This window comes from Capricornis sumatraensis, chromosome 13 (genome assembly GCF_032405125.1).
Source record: "Capricornis sumatraensis isolate serow.1 chromosome 13, serow.2, whole genome shotgun sequence".
In the NCBI taxonomy this organism is placed as follows: domain Eukaryota; kingdom Metazoa; phylum Chordata; class Mammalia; order Artiodactyla; family Bovidae; genus Capricornis; species Capricornis sumatraensis.
The window spans coordinates 57,972,257-57,993,834 of NC_091081.1; the positions used below are offsets into that span (position 1 = coordinate 57,972,257).

General features: G+C 38.7%; 1 protein-coding gene and 1 non-coding gene across 2 annotated transcripts in view; one reads left to right on the forward strand and one right to left on the reverse strand.

Annotated features, from left to right (window-relative positions):
- The window catches only part of MOXD1 (monooxygenase DBH like 1), a 97,518-nt gene that overhangs the window by 64,974 nt on the left and 10,966 nt on the right, over nucleotides 1-21,578 (reverse strand). Inside the window, exons 2-4 of the mRNA XM_068985205.1 lie at nucleotides 2,976-3,122; nucleotides 361-528; nucleotides 105-188 (exon numbers count right to left, since the gene is read on the reverse strand). Coding sequence (XP_068841306.1) covers nucleotides 105-188; nucleotides 361-528; nucleotides 2,976-3,122 — 399 coding nt within the window. The remainder of the gene's footprint in view (nucleotides 1-104; nucleotides 189-360; nucleotides 529-2,975; nucleotides 3,123-21,578) is intronic.
- LOC138090008 (U6 spliceosomal RNA) lies at nucleotides 19,614-19,720 on the forward strand. Its single transcript, XR_011145836.1, has one exon. It is a non-coding gene; the product is annotated as a U6 spliceosomal RNA (small nuclear RNA).

Consider the following 21,578-nt stretch of genomic DNA (forward strand, 5'->3'; position numbering starts at 1 on the left):
TGAATAACAAAATCATTTCTATAAATTTATTATTTTCATTTTAAGAACAACAATTTCTCCTCCATTCATACAAATTAAGTTTAGCTTATGAGTGAATCACATACCTTTATGACATGATGCTTTTCCTGGAGCATAGGAATCTTAAACATTTGGCACCAGTATGTCGTACCTTTGTTTGGGATGGGAACCTGTCTTAAAAATAAACAAATAAACAGGAGAAGGGGACAAAAGTCATATTGTCTTGATATTCTATTAAAAACAATGATTTAAGTAAAAAAAAAATAAATAAAACTATTATACGGTTTCAATAAATCCATCCCTAGAATCATAAAAACCTGAAAACAAAACAAAAAAACTTACGTCTTGATTGACCAGGTCAAAGTATGGTACAGCTGTAGACAACATATTGGTTTTCTCAGGATTCAATAACCGTAGACTCTTGGTACCACGATTGGATTCATGGTACTTGGGACCTGCTTCTCCCACATCTTCATGGTGGTAGGCCCAGATCACCCTTACCGTGCTCTCCTGGTGAACAGAAATGGGTAGGGTGATGTCTCATGACAGCACTTTCCTTACCACTGAATTGAGTTTAATGAATGCTACTTACAGCAGGATACAGAAGCAAAGAAAAGAGAATGACATTCAGAGTCTCAATATGGTCTCTTTGATTAAGTCTTAAAAATCCAAGTAGATGAGTTCCTTTTTGAAAGAAATCATCTCTCCCATGCAAGATACCCATGCAAGATAATATGTTCCAAAACATTGGGTTGGTCAAAAAATTTGTTTGGGTATAGTAAGATGTTCAGAGAAGGCACTGGCACCCTACTCCAGTACTCTTACCTGGAAAATCCCGTGGACGGAGAAGCCGGGTAGGCTGCAGTCCATGGGGTCGCTAAAAGTCAGACATAACTGAGCGACTTCACTTTCACTTTTCATTTTCATGCATTGGAGAAGGAAATGGCAACCCACTCCAGTGTTCTTGCCTGGAGAATCCCAGAGACGGGGGAGCCTGGTGGGCTGCCGTCTATGGGGTCGCACAGGGTCAGACACGACTGAAGCGGCTTAGAAGCAGCAGCAGCAGCATAGTAAGATGTTAACAGAAAAACCCAGGTTGACTTTGTGGTCAACCCAATAGAATGAAGGACAAGTGACTTAGTAGTTATCTTTTCATGCTGATAGCAACAGTAAACCATCGTCATGCAAAAACTCCAAACTACTGAAATCAAACTAGTAGTTACCAGGTAAATACTCTTGTTAAGTAGCAGGAGTTAAGGATAATTAAAACATGTTTCAATGCTATGGAACATTTTAAAGAAAACAAACAAATATAATGAAAGTTAAAATGACTTCCCAGGTCAGGATTTTAATTTTCACAATAGATTTTTCCTAGACTCTAGCCCAGTCATATGTATGAATTTAGAGAAAGTGGAAATGCAAGAGGAACTTCTGATTCTGGGTTGTTTATTATCGTAGAATCCAGGTGTAATCATTTCATAAACTCTGGGAATTTTCAAGGAAATGGGGCATTCCAACTAGGAAAAGTGCTGTCAGGGGAAACTGGTTGCCCAAACGGTGGTGGGGCAGTGGGGAGGGTGTGCTGGGATATAAAAAAATAGTTTAGTCCCTCCACACATAAAGATGCCTTTGTCAGACCTTTATAATAAGAACATTGAAAATAAATAACGCGGTAACGATAACCCAGGAATTGAACCCAGGTCTCCTGCATTGTAAATAGACGCTTTACCGTCTGAGCCACCAGGGAAGTCCTAACGATAACCCTGTATTCGAGACAGCAAAAGAGACACAGATGGATAGAACAGTCTTTTGGACTCTGTGGGAGAGGGAGAGGGTGGGATGATTTGGGAGAATGGCATTGAAACATGTATATTATCATACGTGAAATGAATCGCCAGTCCAGGTTTAATGCATGATACAGGATGCTCGGGGCTAGTGCACTGGGATGACCCAGAGGGATGGCACAGTGAGGGAGGTGGGAGGGGGGTTCAGAATGGGGGTGTACACGTGTATACCCGTGGCGGATTCATGTTGATGTATGGCAAAACCGATACAATATTGTAAAGTAATTAGCCTCCAATTAAAATAAATAAATGTATATTTAAAAAAAGAAAATAACAAAACAAAAGCTATTCATGTTAAAAGTTACATTTATTCTTAATAAGTCAAATGACTATAATTATTATTACAATTAAAGTATAAGAGCACTGTATATTATATAAAAGTGGTCCATGTTTTTGTACACATTTTTCTTCCTCTTTTACTCTTTATGCAGAATGTTAATCAAAACTGCCTCAGATTTTTACATTTCCATTTTTAAAGCTTTGAATTACAAAAAAAAAAAAGGTAATCTTGTTGGTCTATACAAAATGAAATTGGTTTAAGAAATTCATGGGAAGTTTCCAAGTACCACATTAATTATAGATCCTCTAAATATTTAATTTGCATATGCACAAAGATGTTAATTTTTGCATGATGCCTGACAATACCACATCTTGTATAACATGTTGACAGGCAATTTTCATCAGTCTACTATTCATCTTGACTTTAGAAATTTACAAAAGTGAATCAGTTACAATTCAGATGAATTATAGCCTAGTATTTCATATCATAATTCTCTCTTATGTAATATGATTTCTTCCAACCTTTATCAATTGCTTATTTTCAAACTTTATAAAGAAGCTACAATCTTTTATAGATAAAAATCACACATACTTTAAGCAGCTCTTCAAAATTTTAGATTCACACAAAAACTGCCTTTATTGAAGCTTATACTCATAGGTGGTTCCCCGCCCCCCAATGGCTTCTAAGGAGAATTCAAAAATATTCCCAAAAGATTATGTGACTTTGTTGCTAAGGGTTATTTTTAAATATCTGTTCTTTTTTATTCTGCAAAGTATGTCCCAACTGTAAGTGTACAGTCTGTTCATGCATGCCTTTACTGATAGACTTCTCACCGTTATGCTCTTGTCATTTAGGTCACACGTATGCAGTTCTCTGGCAAACTCAATTACTGTGTGTGTACTGTTTTCCATGGCATATTCTAGGTGGTAATCTTGCTGAGCATCTTTTCTCAATTCTCTGTTTGCATTTGTAAAATAATCCTGTGGAAAATATGAAAAAGGAAAATCCAGCTATTCTAAATTCAGAGTGAAAAGAATTTAGATTAAGAGCATATACATATACCGTTGAAAAATAATTCTGGCTTGCTTATTACAAAATCCTGTATTTACAGTCATTTTTTTAAGTCCTGGGAATTTCCAAGGGGCTGGAGTATTCTCCCTAGGGACAGTTCCCTAGGAAACTAATCCATATTTGAACTTCTGGCCCTTCAGGAAAAGGCAGTGTGGATTTATAATAGAGAGTATTGAAAGAGATGGAATGAGTAATCACTGAGTACTTTTTCCTCCTTGTACAGATGAAAAGAACTTCAACACAGGGAAATGACTTGCTTCAAAGTGAAATGACTAACTAGTTCATGGCAAAACCAGGACCAGGCCCGGTGTCAGCACTTTTTCCACTATTACACCTTATGGTGCTTACCTTCTGCACTTCTAAAAGCAAGGAGACCCACACTAAGCTTATAGGGTTTTTTAGTATGAGCTTTAATGGCATACATTTATTAAAATGAAATGCAGTGGCAAAATATGGAAAGAAATGACTCTAGTTGAATTACAAGATACTGAAACACTAGGGATGTTTTGTTTCGGTGGTTCAGCTATAATTCTCATGCTAAACTAGTTCAATGGTGTAAGATCACTTCTTAGAAGCACACAGATGCAATGGAAAGCACATAGGTTTTGAATCAAATAACTAGGATCTGACCCCCCCAGTTCTCCTCCAAAAATGTTGATGAATTATCGAAATCAAACTCTGAACTTTTGTTCTAACATTAATAAAATTGAGATAGGGACTTCCTTGATGGTCCAGTGGTTAAGACTTCACCTGCCAGTGCAAGGGGTATGGGCTCGATCCCTGGTGGAGGAGCTAAGATCCCTCATGCCTGGTGACCAAATAAAAATAAAACATAAAACAGAAGCAATATTGTAGCAAATTCAATAAAGACTTTAAAAATGGTCCACATCTTTAAAAAAGGAAATAAAATAAAATTGAGATAATACATACTTTTTGTATGACTTTTGAAAGATAAATACATGAAATAGTATCTAAGGGAAAAAACTGCCAACCATAGTCAGAGCTCACTCAATGCCAATCTTCTTCCCTCTTTTGCAATTAGAGTAGTTTTTCTCTAAAATATTTTCTATGCTTTTTACCATTAGCTTTCTATGTTGAGAGTTATAAAAATCGTGATATTCATTTTTATTACTTATAGAAGATATAAAATTTGCCATAAGTATACTGATTTTTTAGCATATAATGGTATTTCATTTCTGATAAATCACAAAGAATTGATTTAGAATATACATGCTGAAATAAAATTACAATTAGTTTTACTAACACTAAAATTACATTTGAAGAAATGATTGCATGCTTGACAGAGAAAATACAGTTGTACAAGAGAAAAACTTTAAGTTGTCTATAATTGTCATACTCTAGGATATGGATTAGAGAAGGCAATGGCAACCCACTCCAGTGTTCTTGCCTGGAAAATCCCAGGGACGGAGGAGCCTGGTAGGCTGCAGTCCATGGGATCGCTAAGAGTTGGACACGACTGAGCGACTTCACTTTCACTTTTCACTTTCATGCATTGGAGAAAAAATGCCAACCCACTCCAGTGTTCTTGCCTGGAGAATCCCAGGGATGGCGGAGCCTGGTGGACTGCCGTCTACGGGGTCGCACAGAGTCGGACACAACTGAAGTGACTTAGCAGCAGCAGCAACAGGATATGGATAATAGTATTATAACAATGTTAAATGACTTAACATCAATTATCATGGTTATGTAAGAGAATGTCCTTGTTCTTGGTAATTATACACTTAAACAGTTAAGAGTGAAAAAAAAAAGGAACAGGAAATGGTCATTCTCAAATGGATGGCATATGACGTTTTTATTCCTAGCACTTTTCTAAGGTAGCTATCTAGTGTACGTAAGCTTGACACTCAGGGTACCACATCTTGACATTGTTCAAATCTCTCATTATTGGTGATGCACAGACCCTAACTAATTTCACTCTGGTAACAATGACAACATATTGAGTATATTCTATGCACCAGATTAAGCATATTTCATGTATTAGCTCATTTAATCTTCATATCAAGGCTATGAGACAAAATGATTTTCCTATTTCACTGAAGCACAAAGAAGTTAGCATCTAGGCCAGAATCATAGAGCTAGTAAGTGGTAAAGCCAGGACTGAAACTCAGGCAGTTTGATCTGAGCCTCCTTCTTCACACCATAGAGGCCACTGCTGGAAAAGGATGGGTTTGTTTACATCTTTCTGTCTACAGAACTATATACATCAAGTATTTTTTCATATAAAATGTTACTTTTTCTACTACTAAAGTCAGGGTCTGTCCAAAAATGTATCCTGAGAACCAGTTGCAATTGTGAAAGCAATTCAAATGAAATATTCCAATGATAACTGTGCTTTTCCCACTTTCGATCACATAGATTTTCAGTATATAAATGAAATAACAATGCCTGTGGATGAGAGATTTAGATAAACTAACTCTGTCTTTACACCAAGCTCACATTACATTACATGATTCAAGCAATCATGGTTTTTGCAAACAAACAGAATACAATACAAAATGCAATCAGTTCAAAGAGTAGAATAATTATCCGAGTTTTGCAAATATGTTTCCAAAGCCTTAGTCCCACAAAATATCCAGCTGGCTTGCCAATTTTCCATTCGTTTTATTTCCACTCACCAAAACCAGTTCTTTTCAGTTATTCCACCTTTTTCTGTTTTTTCAGATAACTTAACTATGAGAAATAGCTGTGAAAAGAAGAGAAGCGAAAAGCAAAGGAGAACTGAACTATGAGAAAATGTGAGAAAGCTCATTCAGGTCTTACTGAAAGTCCCTTGAGTTCATCTGCACTGTGAGCACTCATTGAACTACTGAGTGTTCAATATTCAGAAAAGACAGCTGTCAATTATGTCAAAGTTCTACACTTCTGGAAAAGTGTGCTTGTCCAAAAGAAGTTGGTATCTTCAACCTCACTAAGGAAAAACATAAATGGGTTTGAATAAAACTAAAGTTGAAATGTTCAGTTCAATCAGTTCAGTCATTCAGTCATGTCTGACTCTCTGCGATCCCATGGACTGCAGCACGCCAGGCTTCCCTGTCCATCACCAACTCCCAGAGCCTACTCAAATTCATGTCCATTGCGTCGGTGATGCCATCCAGCCATCTCATCCTCTGGTGTCCCCTTCTTGTTCTGCCTTCAATCTTTCCCAGCATCAGGGTCTTTTCCAATGAGTCAGTTCTTCACATTAGGTGGCCAAAGTATTGGAGTTTCAGCTTCAGCATCAGTTCTTCCAATGAATATTCAGGACTGATTTCCTTTAGGACTGACTGGTTGGATTTCCTTGTAGTCCAAGGGACTCTCAAGAGTCTTCTCCAGCACCACAATTCGAAAGCATCGATTCATCGGTATTCAGCTTTCTTTATAAAAGGTTGAAATCTGAAATAGCCTAATCACCACTGTAACTCCATTACAATTTTTTTTCTCATTTTTTCAATTTTTCGGGTCTGTTTGGAGACATATCTTCAGATTTGATCATAGTACACCTTAATTACCCAAATAGTGTTATCAGTACATGTTTACTTAGCTGGGTCCTTACTATGAAGAATCTAAGCTACTCCACTTTGTTAACAGAAAAACTCCATTTTGTAAGGTTCTGGGAAAAGAGCGTTTAGAAATCCAAGAGCCTTGGGAAATCCCCTGACCTCACCCCACCGCCCATGAGCCAATCGGACCCCAGACCAAAATCTCCTGACTTAACGCTCAGGAAATTGTGGTCTACCTAGACAATAGGGACCAATCAAGAACCAACACACAATCCTTCAAAAGAAAGTAACCAATCAGACGTTCCTCTACCTAGAAATCCTTTTTTTTCCATGTATTCTCCCTATATAAGCAATGTAATCCAAAACCCGGGGCTCCTCCCTATAGCTGCCTTGTTGATATTGGTGGGAGCCCCAGCTCCAGCTTGGTAATAAAAACTCTCTTGCTTTTGCATTGGATATCGGCTCCCTGGTGGTCATTGGGAGATTTCGCGACTTGGGCATAACAACTAATGCTTGAAAACCCACAAACTAATTTCTTACTATTCCTGGGAGATCTCCTAGAACAAATATTCTAAGCCCTCTCTATACAAGATGCCAACATTTTCCCATCCTCAGCTTTTGAGCAGACTTTTCCCTTCACTGAGGGAATTTCAGTTATGATATACATGTGAGCTCACATCTTGCTTTCTGTCTATTCTAAATATTATATCACTTAATGGCATCATAAAAATCAATCTCAAAGCAAGAAAAGAGAAATAAAAAACAAAGAGATGGGACAAACAGAAAGCAAAAAGTAACTGACATGAAAGAGAAATATTACTATAGATCCTACAGACATTAAAGGGTTAATAATTTTATATACACCTTGATGGGAAAAGCTTGAACAGTTTAGGTAAGAAACAGACAAAGTACTTGAAGGATACAAACCAGAAAAATGTATTTAATAAAAGATACTCTTAATGACCAGAAACTATAAAACTCTTAGAGGAAAACATAGGCAGAACACCCTAAGACATAAATCACAGCAAGATCCTCTATGACCCACCTCCTAGAATAATGGAAATAGAAGCAAAAATAAACAAATGGGAACTCATTAAACTTAGATGCTTTTGCACAGCAAAGGAAACTACACAAGGTGAAAAGACAACCCTCAGAATGGGAGGGAATAATAGCAAATGAAACTGACAAAGGATTAATTTCCAAAATATACAAACAGCTCATGCAACTCAATACCAGGAAAACAAACAACACAATCAAAAAGTGGGCAGAAGACCTAAACAGATATTTCACCAAAGACGACGGCTAATTAACACAAGAAAAGATGCTCAGCATGTCTCATCATTAGAGAAATGCAAGTGAAAACTACACTGAAGTATCACCTCACACAGTCAGAATGGCCACCATCCAAAATCTACAAGCAATAAATGCTGGAGAGGGTGGAGAAAAGGGAATTCTTTTGCCCTATTGGTGGGAATTTAAATTGATATAACCACTGTGGAGGACAATATGGAGATTCTTTAAAAAACTAGGAAAAGACTACCAAATGTATCCCACTACTCAGCATATACCCTGAGAAAACAATAACTGAAAAAGACACATGTACTCTGATGTTCATTGCAGCACTATTTACAATACCTAGGACATGGAAGCAACCTAGATGTCCATTGATAGATGAATGGATAAAGAAGCTGTGGTACATACAGAGACTAGAACATTCAGTTCAATTCAGTTCAGTCGCTCAGTCGTGTCCGACTCTTTGCGACCCCATGAATCGCAGCACGCCAGGCCTCCCTGTCCATCACCAACTCCCGGAGTTCACTCAGACTCACGTCCATCGAGTCAGTGATGCTATCCAGCCATCTCATCCTCTGTCGTCCCCTTCTCCTCCTGCCCCCAATCCCTACCAGCATCAGAGTCTTTTCCAATGAGTCAACTCTTCTCATGAGGTGGCCAAAATACTGGAGTTTCAGCTTTAGCATCATTCCTTCCAAAGAAATCCCAGGGCTGATCTCTTTCAGAATGGACTGGTTGGATCTCCTTGCAGTCCAAGGGACTCTCAAAAGTCTTCTCCAACACCACAGTTCAAAAGCATCAATTCTTCGGCACTCAGCCTTCGTCACAGTCCAACCCTCACATCCATATATGACTAGTGGAAAACCATAGCCTTGACTAGACTGCAGCCATGAAATTAAAAGACGCTTACTCCTTGGAAGAAAAGTTATGACCAACCTAGATAGTATATTCAAAAGCAGAGACATTACTTTGCCAACAAAGGTCCGTCTAGCCAAGGCTATGGTTTTTCCAGTAGTCATGTATGGATGTGAGAGTTGGAGTGTGAAGAAGGCTGAGTGCCGAAGAATTGATGCTTTTGAACTGTGGTGTTGGAGAAGACTCTTGAGAGTCCCTTGGACTGCAAGGAGATCCAACCAGTCCATTCTGAAGGAGATCAACCCTGGGATTTCTTTGGAAGGAATGATGCTAAAGCTGAAACTCCAGTACTTTGGCCACCTCATGCGAGAGTTGACTCACTGGAAAAGACTGTGATGCTGGGAGGGATTGGGGGCAGGAGGAAAAGGGGACAACAGAGGATGAGATGGCCGGATGGCATCACTGACTCGATGGACGTGAGTCTGAGTGAACTCCGGGAGATGGTGATGGACAGGGAGGCCTGGCGTGCTGCGATTCATGGGGTCGCAAAGAGTCGGACACGACTGAGTGACTGAACTGAACTGACTGACTAGACGGACCTTAGTCGGCAAAGTAATGTCTCTGCTTTTGAATATGCTATCTAGGTTAGTCATAACTTTTCTTCCAAGGAGTAAGCGTCTTTTAATTTCGTGGCTGTGGTCACCATCTGCAGTGATTTTGGAGCCCAAAAAAATAAAGTCTGACACTGTTTCCACTGTATCCCCATCTATTTCCCATGAAGTGATGGGACTGGATAGAACATTACTCAGCCATAAAAAGAAATACATTTGAGTCAGTTCCAATGAGGCAGATGAACCTAGAGCTTATTGTACAGAGCAAAGTAAGTCAGAAAGAGAAAAACAAATATCATATACTGATGCATATATATAGAATCTAGACAGATAGTACTGATGAACCTGTTTGCAGGGTGGCAATGAAGACACAGAGAACAGACTTGTGGGGAAGGACAGGGTGGGACGATGAATAGAGTAGCATGGAAACATATGTACTACCTTACATAAAACCAATAGCCAGTGGAAATTTTCCGTATGACTCAGGGAGCTCAAACCCAGTCTCTGTTACAACCTAGAGTGGTGGGATAGGGTGGAAGGTGGGAGGGAGGTTCAAGACGGAGACGACATATGTATACTTATGGCTAATTCATGTTGATATATGGCAGAAACCAACACAGTATTACAAAACAACCATCCTTCAACTAAAAATAAATATATTAAAATGTTTTTTTTAAAAAAAGATACTCAATGGCCTATAGTCTAACCTAGGGGTAAAAACTTTCCTACAAGGAAAATTCTAAGCCAAAATGTATTTTACTGGAAATTTCTCCAAATATTTTAGGAAGTTCAGTTCAGTTCAGTCGCTCAGTAGTGTCCGACTCTTTGCGACCCCATGAATCGCAGCACGCCAGGCCTCCCTGTCCATCACCATCTCCCGGAGTTCACTCAGACTCACGTCCATCAAGTCAGTGATGCCATCCGGCCATCTCATCCTCAGTCGTTCCCTTCTCCTCCTGCCCCCAATCCCTCCCAGCATCACAGTCTTTTCCAATGAGTCAACTCTCGCATGAGGTGGCCAAAATACTGGAGTTTCAGCTTTAGCATCATTCCTTCCAAAGAAATCCCAGGGCTGATCTTCAGAATAGACTGGTTGGATCTCCTTGCAGAGGTAATATCAATCTTTCACAGACTCTTCCAGAAGAGAAAAGAGGAGAAAATACTTCCTATGTCACTTTTTGGTGGCTCAGATGGTAAAGGGTCTGCCTACAGTGTGGGAGACCTGAGTTTGATCCCTGGGTCAGGAAGATCCTCTGGAGAAGGAAATGGCAACCCATTCCAGTACTCTTGCCTGGAAAATCCCATGGACGGAGAAGTGTAGTAGGCTAGTCCATGGGGTCGCAAAGAGTCAGACACGACTGAGAGACTTCACTTCACTTACCTTACCTTAATACCAAAATCAAAGACATTATAAAAAAAACAAAGATCATGACCTCTCATAGGCCAAAGTGCAAGTTTTCTTAAAAATATGTAACAGCAAGTAGAACACAGTGATGTTTTTCAAAAAAAGGATACTGTATTATGGTCATTCAGAGTTGGTTCAATATTAGAAAATTATCAATGCAACTCAATATATCAAAGTCTAAAAGAAGAAGAACCATGCAATGATCTCAATAAATACATAAACCCATTTGAAACATTTATCCATAGTAAAATCTCTCAGTAAACTAGCAATAGAAGGTATTTCCTCAACCTTATAAGTAAAAGTGAAAGTCACTCAGTCGTGTCTGACACTTTTTGACCCAAAGGACTATACAGTCCTGGAATTCTCCAGGCCAGATTCTGGAATGGGTAGCCTTTCCCTTCTTCAGGGAATCATCACAACCCAGGGATCGAACCCAGGTCTCCCATCTTGCAGGTGGATTCTTTACCAGCTGAGTCACCAGGGAAGCCCAAGAATACTGGTGTGGGTAGCCTATCCCTTCTCCGGCAGATCTTCCTGATGCACAAATCGAACCTGGGTCTCCTGCATTGCAGGCGGATTCTTTACCAGCTGAGCTACGAGGGAGGAGTCTACAAAACCTCAGGGTGTCCCAGGTCACACTAGTGGTAAAGAACCCGCCTACCAGCAGGAGACATGAGAGAGGTGGGTTCGATCCCTGGGTCAGAAAGATCCCCTCGAAGAGAGCAGGGCAACCCAATTCAGTACTCCGTCCTGAAGAATCTCATGGACAGTGGAGCCCCAAGGGCTACAGTTCACAAGGTCACAAAGAGTCAGACAAGACTGAATTGACTTAACACGCATGCATACAAACTTAAGAATAACATCACACTTAATGATGAAAGACTGAATTCTTCCCCAAGTATGGGAAAAAGAAAGTCCTGGGATAAGGCAAGGGTGTCCACCTCCTCACTTTCAGGAGGGTCCATCATTGATTGTCCACCTCTGACAGTTTGCCTCTATTATTCCCATTCCTGAACTAAGTCATCGAAGTTCTGTCCTTGACATTACGCTACTCTCTTTTCATATTTCATCCTTTGGGAATCTCATCTTCTCCAAGAATTTCTAATCATCGCCCTTATTTAGTACCTTATGTCCAAAAGTCCACTGAATACCATTACTCGGAATTCTTTACTTTCACTTCAAATGTAAGATTAAAATTGTATTCACCTTTTATCTATAAGGATTTTTATTTACTTATACTATCATTCTCCCAGCCACCCAAATTCAAAAATCAGTATTATTAACTTCATTACTCACAACTCCACAGATAATCCCCGGTCCTATCAATTCCTCATTTTCAAAAATAATCCACCTTTATCTCTGCTCCATTCAATTTCTAAGTTCAGATTCTATCACCCCATATTTTTGTCAAGCTCTTCCTTGAAAATCACTCTCAACATGCCATTACATTTTATTCAACAGTATAGAGTACTAAGTTCTATAATTTAGATTCAAATTTCTCTAAAGTTTAGCCTGCTTTTCCAGGGTGTCTATCATTAATCTCACCACATAATCTCTATTATCTATTTATTATTCCATTCCAATCTTGGTGGCTCAGTGGTGAAGAATCTGCCTGCCAATGCAAGAGTCTTGGATTAGATCCCTGGGTCAGGAAGATTACCTGGAGTAGGAAATGGCAACCCACTCTAGCATCTTCCTGGAAAATCCCATGGATAGAGGAACCTGGCAAGCTACCATCCATAGGGTCACAAAGAGTCGGGCAAGGCGGAGCGACTGAGCACACACACACAATTTTCTGCCTTTGCCCAGCCTTTTGCTTTTGTTCATATTCTTCCTCTCTATCTCCCCTACTGTCTTCACCCCACTGACATATCCACCACTACCTCCACCCATTGAAACAACTGCACTGAAAAGCTTCCTTTCTCCAAGACTCATGATTCTTCTGCAAAGTTTTCTCTGATCATTCCAACTGGAAGTGATCATTCCCTCTCCAAATTCTTATTCCTCTATTCCCATTCCTATGTAGCATGCAATATATTCTAGGCAGAACATTATCTTCTCAACCACTGTGCTTGCTGTTATTCAGTTACTCAGTCATGTCTGACTCTTTGCAACCCCATGGACTGCAGGATGCCAGACTTCCCTGCCCTTCACCAATTCCTGGAGCCTGCTAAAACTCTGTCCATTGAGTTGGTGATGCCATCCAACCATCTCATCCTCTGTTGTCCCCTTCTCCTCCTGTCTTCAATCTTTCCCAGTATCAGGGTCTTTTCTAACGAGTAGGCTTTTCACATTAGGTGGCCAAAGTATTGGAGCTTCAGTTTCAGCATCGGTCCTTCCAGTGAATATTCAGGACTAATTTCCTTTAGATTGACTGGTTTGATCTTGCAGTCCAAGGGACTCTCAAGAGTCTTCTCCAACACCACAGTTCAAAAGCATCAGTTCTTCAGCAGTCAGCCTTCTTTATGGTCCAACTCTCACATCCATACATGACCAGTGGAAAAACCATAGCTTTGCCTATATGGACCTTTGTTGGCAAAGTAATATCTCTGCTTAATATGCTGTCTAGGTTTGTCATAGCTTTTCTTTCAAGGAGCAAGTGTCTTTTAATTTCATGGCTGCAGTCACCATCTGCAGTGATTTTGGAGCCCAAGAAAATAAAATCTATCACTGTTTCCATTGTGTTCCCATCTATTTGCCATGAAGTGATGGGATCAGATGCCATGGTCTTTGTTTTATGAATGTTGAGTTTAAAACAGTTTTTCATCCTTCTCTTCCACTCTCATTGAGGCTCTTTAGTTCCTTTTTGCTTTCTGCCGTAAGGGTGGTGTCATCTGCATATATGAGGTTATTGATATTTCTCCTGGCAATCTTGATTCCAGCTTGTGCTTCATCCAGCCTGCCATTCTGCATGATGTACTCTGCATGTAAGTTAAATGAGCAGGGTGACAATATACAGCCTTGATGTACTCCTTTCCCAATTTTGAACCAGCCCATAGTTCCATGTCTGGTTCTAACTGTTGCTTCTTGGCCTGCATACAGGTTTCTCGGGAGGCAGGTAAGGTAGTCTAGTATTCCCATCTCTTGAAGAATTTTCCAGTTTGTTGTGATCCACACAGTCAAAGGCTTTATCTTAGTCAATGAAGCACTAGATATTTTTCTGGAATTCTCTTGCTCTTTCTATGATACAGTGGATGTTGGCAATTTGATCTCTGGTTCTTCTGTCTTTTCAAAATCCAGCTTGAACATCTGGAAGTTCTCAGTTCACATACTATTGAAACTTAGCCTGAAGGATTTTGAGCATTACTTTGCTAGAATGTGAAATGAGTGCAATTGTGCAGTAGTTTGAACATTTTGTGGCCTTGCCTTTCTTTGGAATTAGAATGAAAACTGACCTTTTTTAATCCTGTGGCGACTGTTGAGTTTTCCAAATTTGCTGGGATATTGAGTATAGCACTTTGACAGCATCATCTTTTAGGATCTGAAATAGCTCAGCTGAAATCCTATCACTTCCACTAGATTTTTTTGTAGTGATGCTTCCTAAGGCTCACTTGAGTTCACACACCAGGATGTCTGGCTCTAGGAGAGTGATCACACCATCATGGTTATCTGTGTCATTAGAATCTCTTTTGTATAATTCTTCTGTGTATTCTTGCCACCTCTTCTGGATATCTTCTGCTTCTGTTAGGTCTATACTGTTTCTGTCCTTTATTGTCCCCATCTTTGCATGAAATATTCCCTTGGTATCTCTAACCAGTGGTAATTGCCTAGAAATAGACACCTAATCTTGCTAATCCAGTTACAAATTTACACCTTTAAAAAAGTTGTTCACATTGTGAATGAAACAAAAAGAGGGGAGCGATAGATTATTTCCCCACTTGTTGTTAACTATATTTACATATGTTTAAGACCTGGTGTGGAATGTATTTAACCAGATGCTAGAATGAGTTTGGGTCTGCATGATCTGTGATGCAGACACATCTGGGAAGGCTGTTATGACCTTTTAGCCCTTAAACAGACATGAATCTTATGAAACTGACATCGACATTTAGAAAAAGTGTTTATGCATGCAACAGTTCGTTGAAATCCTTTTACACTAGGGGGTATTCCCTACCTATTTTAAAGAAATTTTTAAAAAATGATTTGAAAAAGAGAAACCCGATTTTAGAATATTTTCTAATGTTAATTTATGTCCTCAGTGCCTAATTGGAGTGACTTGCATATTGGGGAGTCATTAAATACATTATGCGCAATTTTGAAAGTAACATCCTGCCTTTCCTTTTGATAAATCTAAACGAGGGGGTAATTTTGAAGCTGAAAGAACTGATGAACCTCCAATATTCATATCTTTGTGGTATAGGAATAATTTGACTTAGTAGGAGCAAAATATTCCCTAGTAGTGCCTACCTTCTTCCTTCAGCCTGTATTAAGAAAATATATGAACTATAATTAAACACAGGCTCAATGATGTCAATATTATACAATAAAAGAATGGCATACTGGCAAACCTTAAAGGCACAATTAAATGAGTCAAGGGGAGACAAAAGGGCAAAAAAAAAAATCTGGGTCTCAAATTTCTTATCCTTCAGTTATTCTAGCTGGGAGGAAGAAGATAAAAGAGAGATGAAAAAAGAAAGAAGGAAGGAGGAAAAGAAAGCGAGTCACTGAGAGAACAATCCTGAGAATGGATCCTGTGAATTGGCTAAACCAAAAAAAAAATTTAGTGAGATCAAGGGCTTCCTGACAGTTTGACAAAGGGATAAATGTTTTCAAGTGGGTAATTAAATAGAATACTTACTTTGTTAGTATCATCTTCTAGGGGAAAAAATGGAGAATGACAGTAAAACATCGAATAACATTCAAATAAGAATTTGAATACTGATATCATGACCTAGCGGAGAAGGCAATGGCAACCCACGCCAGTACTCTTGCCTGGAAAATCCCTTGGACAGAGGAGCCTGGTAGGCTGCACTGCATGGGGTTGCTAAGAGTTGGATACGACTGAGTGACTTCACTTTCACGCATTGGAGAAGGAAATAGCAACCCACTCCAGTGTTCTTGCCTGGAGAATCCCAGAGACGGGGGAGCCTGGTGGGCTGCCGTCTATAGGGTCACAAAGGGTCGGACACGACTGAAGTGACTTAGCAGCAGCAGCAGCAACCTAGAAATTTATCTTCACAAAATCAGATAGTATAGTACTTACGGGATATTTAAGGAAATTTTCCAGATCATTTTTATTATTTGATTTTCACTTTTAGGATTAGAAACAAATGGCTCTCCTCCCTCTCACTCCTAATCCCATTTAGCAAATGGGGCCAGATGTAGCTTCACTGTACATCCATGGTGAAGGCCATTCCTTAGCCACCTTGCTATAGTGCTTGATATTCCAGGACTTTTAAGGTAAAAGCAGGAATAATGATCACAGTGCACTCTGATTATCATGGTCTGATTATAAAAACCACAGCCATTGTAAAAGTCATTGCATGATATATGTATTAAATATATTTATAAGTTATAAATATAAAATACTGATAAATAAAAGTAGGCTCTGGTTAATCACTAAAAATTGACTTTATGAGGGTAGGAGGGTTGAGGACGATTCAGAGAATCATGATTCTATACAGATTTTGTAAGCGTTTAAGAATAAAAATATGTAGATGTTTTAATTATGTAATATAAAAAAGCTGTTATGCAAAAGTCATTCTTCTTTCTACTTATTCATTTCTAATGTACTGTAAAGTGAAATGTGAAAGTAATATTTTCCTAGATAAATAATTTTATGTGGATTTCAATCATATTTGAACTCAAATATCTGCATAAAGATATTTCAATATGAATTATCATTGAGGCTTTATTTTTTGTTTTTATCAAAGATTATTATATGAATCATATATTAACCTTGTTTATACTTTTTAAACATAAAATATTAGCTTTACTCTTGAAAATCTGCCTTGATAATTAGACTTTGGCAATAAAATAAATCTGCAATTGTATCATAAAATATTACTCCTGAAACATATTCTCATGGGATATTTTTCCTTATGCACAGGTTATGCTCTGAAATAAATGAAGCATATTACTGAGATTTCAAAATGCTATGTGGCAATAGTAAAGTTAAGCCAACATCAGCAGAAGTTGGCATTATCATTTTGCATGACAGCCAGAGTAATGACTGCCACCTTCAAACTAAGATAACATACCCAAAACGCTAGCCTTGACAATCCACAGGATGGCTACAAACTCTTATTAAAAAACATGATTACGCAGATGTGAAATTGGTCCTCACTCATTGTCAGTCTTTCTCTCTTGAATAAAATCTCTTTAACAGCAAAGAGCTTTGACTGTGGCTATGTTAAACAGGATGAAGTGAAAATTCTTACGGGTGTAATAAAAGATATGAATAAACCCCAGTTTGGCCTGGGGAACTGAATGTAAGCACAGCTGCATGGGGAACCTTGAGAAAAATGTGACCATCTGTCATCATTTTCTTTAACAGGTGCTTGTAGTTTTTCTTCTTTTTCTAAATCACAAAAGCCTTGTTACTTCAAATATTTCTGTTTGTAATATCCATTTCTATAATAACTGCTATGGTGCTTTAATAATACTGATAGTATAATAGATATTTTGTGTTCAAGGGAATCTTTGATCCTAAAAAACCATAAAACCTTATAAACAAACTATATAAATATAATCTTCAGATTTCAGTATAAGCTGATTTTAATAAGTTATTTCTTTGCTAATCTTGGAAATTTGAGAGGAATGTCAAAACAGAGGGGGACTGCCTTCTAGGAACCACTTCAGATAAAACTGAGATTCTCTATTTGTAAGAAGTGATCTGTTAAGTAACTGCCAGAACATCAAAACAGGAGCCCTGTAAGCTTGCTTTCCAGGGAGGGGCCACCTGAGCAATTTGGTTGTTCTTTAAGTGCTACCTTCTGCAAATACACATCCTGATTTTTCTCCCACAGCCAATCATCTCATTTTGGTTTTCATGGAGAGAAATTTAATACTTTGCTATCATTATAGAATTATCAGATAAAGTGTAAAATTAAAACTTTGACTTGATCTCTAAGAATAGACTTCAACGAAAAAAAGAATTTCAGATTTTACCATTGACATATTTTTACTTTCAACCTATTTCATCATATTAACTTAAAAAAATTTTTTAGATGGCTTCTCTTAACTCTCTATGACCAATTTGTCAACTTGTACAGTTGTGTCAGACTCTTTGCAGCCCCCTGGACTGTAGCTGACCAGGCTCCTCTGTCCATGGGATTTTCTAGACAAGAATACTGGAGTGGGTTGCCATTTCCTTCCCCAATGACTAGCTGATGCAAGAAATAAATTTTGAAAAGAAGGCTCCTTCTTTCCTGTCTTTCCTCCTCCTCCCTCCCTTCCTTCCTCCTTCTCCTTTTTTCCAACACGTATTTTATGGCATGGTTGCTACTCCTCAGTCCCTGCAGTAGGGCTGAAAGCACGTGCCTGTACAGTATAGACTACAAGACAAAGTGCCTGTCATCATCAAACTGATAGTATCGTTGCAGAATAAACAATTTTTGAGCTTAAATAATAATATAACCAAAAATATTTTGACAATAAGTGCTTATAGGAAAGTAAAACAGAGATTCTAGAGGTGGACTGGAAAGCCTGGAGTTGAGGCATCAGAAAAGTCGACAATGAGACTTATTTTGAGAAATAAACTACATTTAGGAGCCAGCCAATGACAAGTGTGGAGGAAGTAGGTCTGGGAAGAGACAGCAGCTGTTGGAAAGGACCTAGCAGGGGAAGAGGCAGGGCAAGGTTTATCCAGTTTGGTGAAGCAAATAAACGCCAGTATGACTGAACTCTAGTGCCCAAAACAGAAAAATGAGGTCAGCAGGGATCAGCTGATGCCCCAAAGGTTACGATGCTTTACAAATCAATTTAAATACTCAAATTTAATACTACGCTTATACAGTCATTTGAGCCTTTAGCAGCAAGTGCCATATTTTGATTGATGTGAAAATATGTATATATGTGCCTGTGTGTGCATATGTGTGTGAGAGAGAGAATGTGTGTGTGTTACTGAGGTTGCCGTGTAAAAATGAAGAGAAGAAAGAAGAGCCGTGGTCAGAAGACAGGAATCAAGCAGTGGTCCCACGGGTTCAAGCTCGAGTGATGGTGATAAAATTGAAGGGAGGAGGTAGGCAGGTTTTAGATTTAGTTTGGAGGAAGCACCAACAGAGATGAAGACAGGTTTTAAACGTGGGATGAAGAAAGGAGAAGAAAAAAGGATGACCCCTAATTTTTGACAGAAGCTACCAGGAGGTGTCATTTACTGAGATGGGAAAGGCCAGGGAAGAAGCAGGTTTGAGATGCTATCTAGACACCCAGGTGAGAAAGTCTAGAGGCAGAGTGTATATAGACTGTTCTTAGATCAAAATAATGCATCAGTCAAGTTTGAAATTTACTGACTCTATAGTTAGCCTTGAATACAAAGGCTCCTAAAGCCCTCCAAATTCTTTTGAGTATTTACAAGTCATAAAACATTCTCTTTCTTATTTTTCTTTTTTTAGGTTTCAGAACAAATATATATTCACTATAGAGGATTAAAATATATTCACTAATATAATTCAAATATACTGAAATATATAGTAGGGAAAGAAATTAAATACTCTCACAATAATTGTAAAGATTCGCTGCACACTTATCCACAGAAACAGAACTTCTTGAGGCAGATTAAAAAACAACATAGATGTGCTCACTTCAGCAGCACATATACTAAAACTGGAATGATACAGAGAAGATTAGCACGGCCCCTGCACAAGGATGACATGCAAATTCATGAAGCGTTCCATATTTTCACACATGAAAAGATGCTCAACATTGCTCATTATTAGAGAAATGCAAATCAAAACTACAGTGGGATACCACCTCACACCAGTCAGAATGGCCATCATTAAAAAGTCTACAAACAATAAATGCTGGAGAGGGTGTGGAGAAAAGGGAAACCTCTTGCATTGCTGGTAGGAATGTAAATTGATACAGCCACTATGCAAGAAGGTATGGAGATTCCTTAAAAAAACAAGGAATAAAACCACCATATGACCCAGCAATCCCACTCCTAGGCATATACCTTGAGGAGACCAAAACTGAAAAAGACACATGTACCCCAATGTTTGTTGCAGCACTATTTACAATAGTTAGAAGATGGAAACAACCTAGATATCCATCAACAGATGAATGGATAAAGAAGCTATGGTACATATATAATGGAATACTACTCAGCCATGAAAATGAACACATTTGAGTCAGTTCTAATGAAGTGGACGAACCTAGAGTCTATTAAACAAAGTGAAGGAGGTCAGAAAGAGAAATGTATATATCATATACTGATGCATATATATGGAATCTAGAAAGATGGTACTGATGAATTTACTTTCAGGGCAGCAATGAAGAAACAGACATAGAGAACAGACCTATGGACACGGAGTGGGAGAGGAGTGGGTGAGATGTGTAGGGAGAGTAACATGCAAATTTACATTACCATATGTAAAATAGATAGCCAATGGGAATTTGCTGTATGACTCAGGGAATTCAAACAAGGACTCTGTGACAATCTAGAAGGATGGGATGGGGAGGGGGGTGGGAGGGAGGTTCAGGAGGGAGGGGACATGGGTGTACCTATGGCTGATTCTTGTTAATGTGTGACAGAAAACCACAAAATTCTGTAAATAATTACCCTTCAATTAAAAAAATTAAGTGGCAAAAAAACACACTTAGTTTCATAGTTGATAATGTTTTCTCTTCTAGTAATTTCTTAAATAATCTACAAGTATGATTGTGGAGTAAAGTTATTTCCAGCATCACACTCAAGTTGGAAAACAGCCTGAAGTATACCTAATCCATGTTGTGTTGTTGTTCAGTCGCTAAGTCATGTCCGACTCTGGGACCCCATGGACTGCAGCATGCCAGGCTTCCCTGTCCTTCACCATCTCCCTGAGTTTGCTCAAATTCATGTCCACTGAGTTGGTGATGCTATCTAACCATCTCATCCTCTACTGCCCTCTTCTTTTGCCTTCAATTTTTCCCAGCATCAGGGTCTTTCCCAATGCATCAAGTGGCCAAAGTATTAGAGTTTCAGCTTCAGCATCAGTCCTTCCAATGAATATTCAGGGTTGATTTCCTTTAGGATTGACTGGTTTGATCTTCTTGTTGTCCAAGGGAATCTCAAGAGTCTTCTCTAGCACACAGTTCAAAAGTATCAATTCTTCATCAACCCCATGAACAGTATGAAAAGGCAAAAAGATATGATACTTAATCATAGTTCCACCAAAGGAAGGTTTCTTTAAAAAATGTTTTTAGGAGCGGATCACAATGTTCAATATCTCCAATGACCAAGCTCATGCAGTTAACAACCTCACAAGACAACTCATTCAATTTTATTTTAGTTTATTTTTTGGCCACATCATGCCGCTCCATGAGGGATCTTAGTTCCCCTACCAGGAATTGAACCCATGCTCCCTGCATTGGAAGTGTGGAGTTTTAACCATTGCACAGCCAGGGAAATACTGCAACTCATTTTAATAACTCTGATGGTAGAAATGTATTTCTTATACTAACCTGAAAGCTTCTATCTTTAAAGTATACTAATTGGGTCTTTTTTCTTCCTCTGGCACCTAATAGGTAACATCTAATCCATCTTTCTTGAGGAAGGCTGTC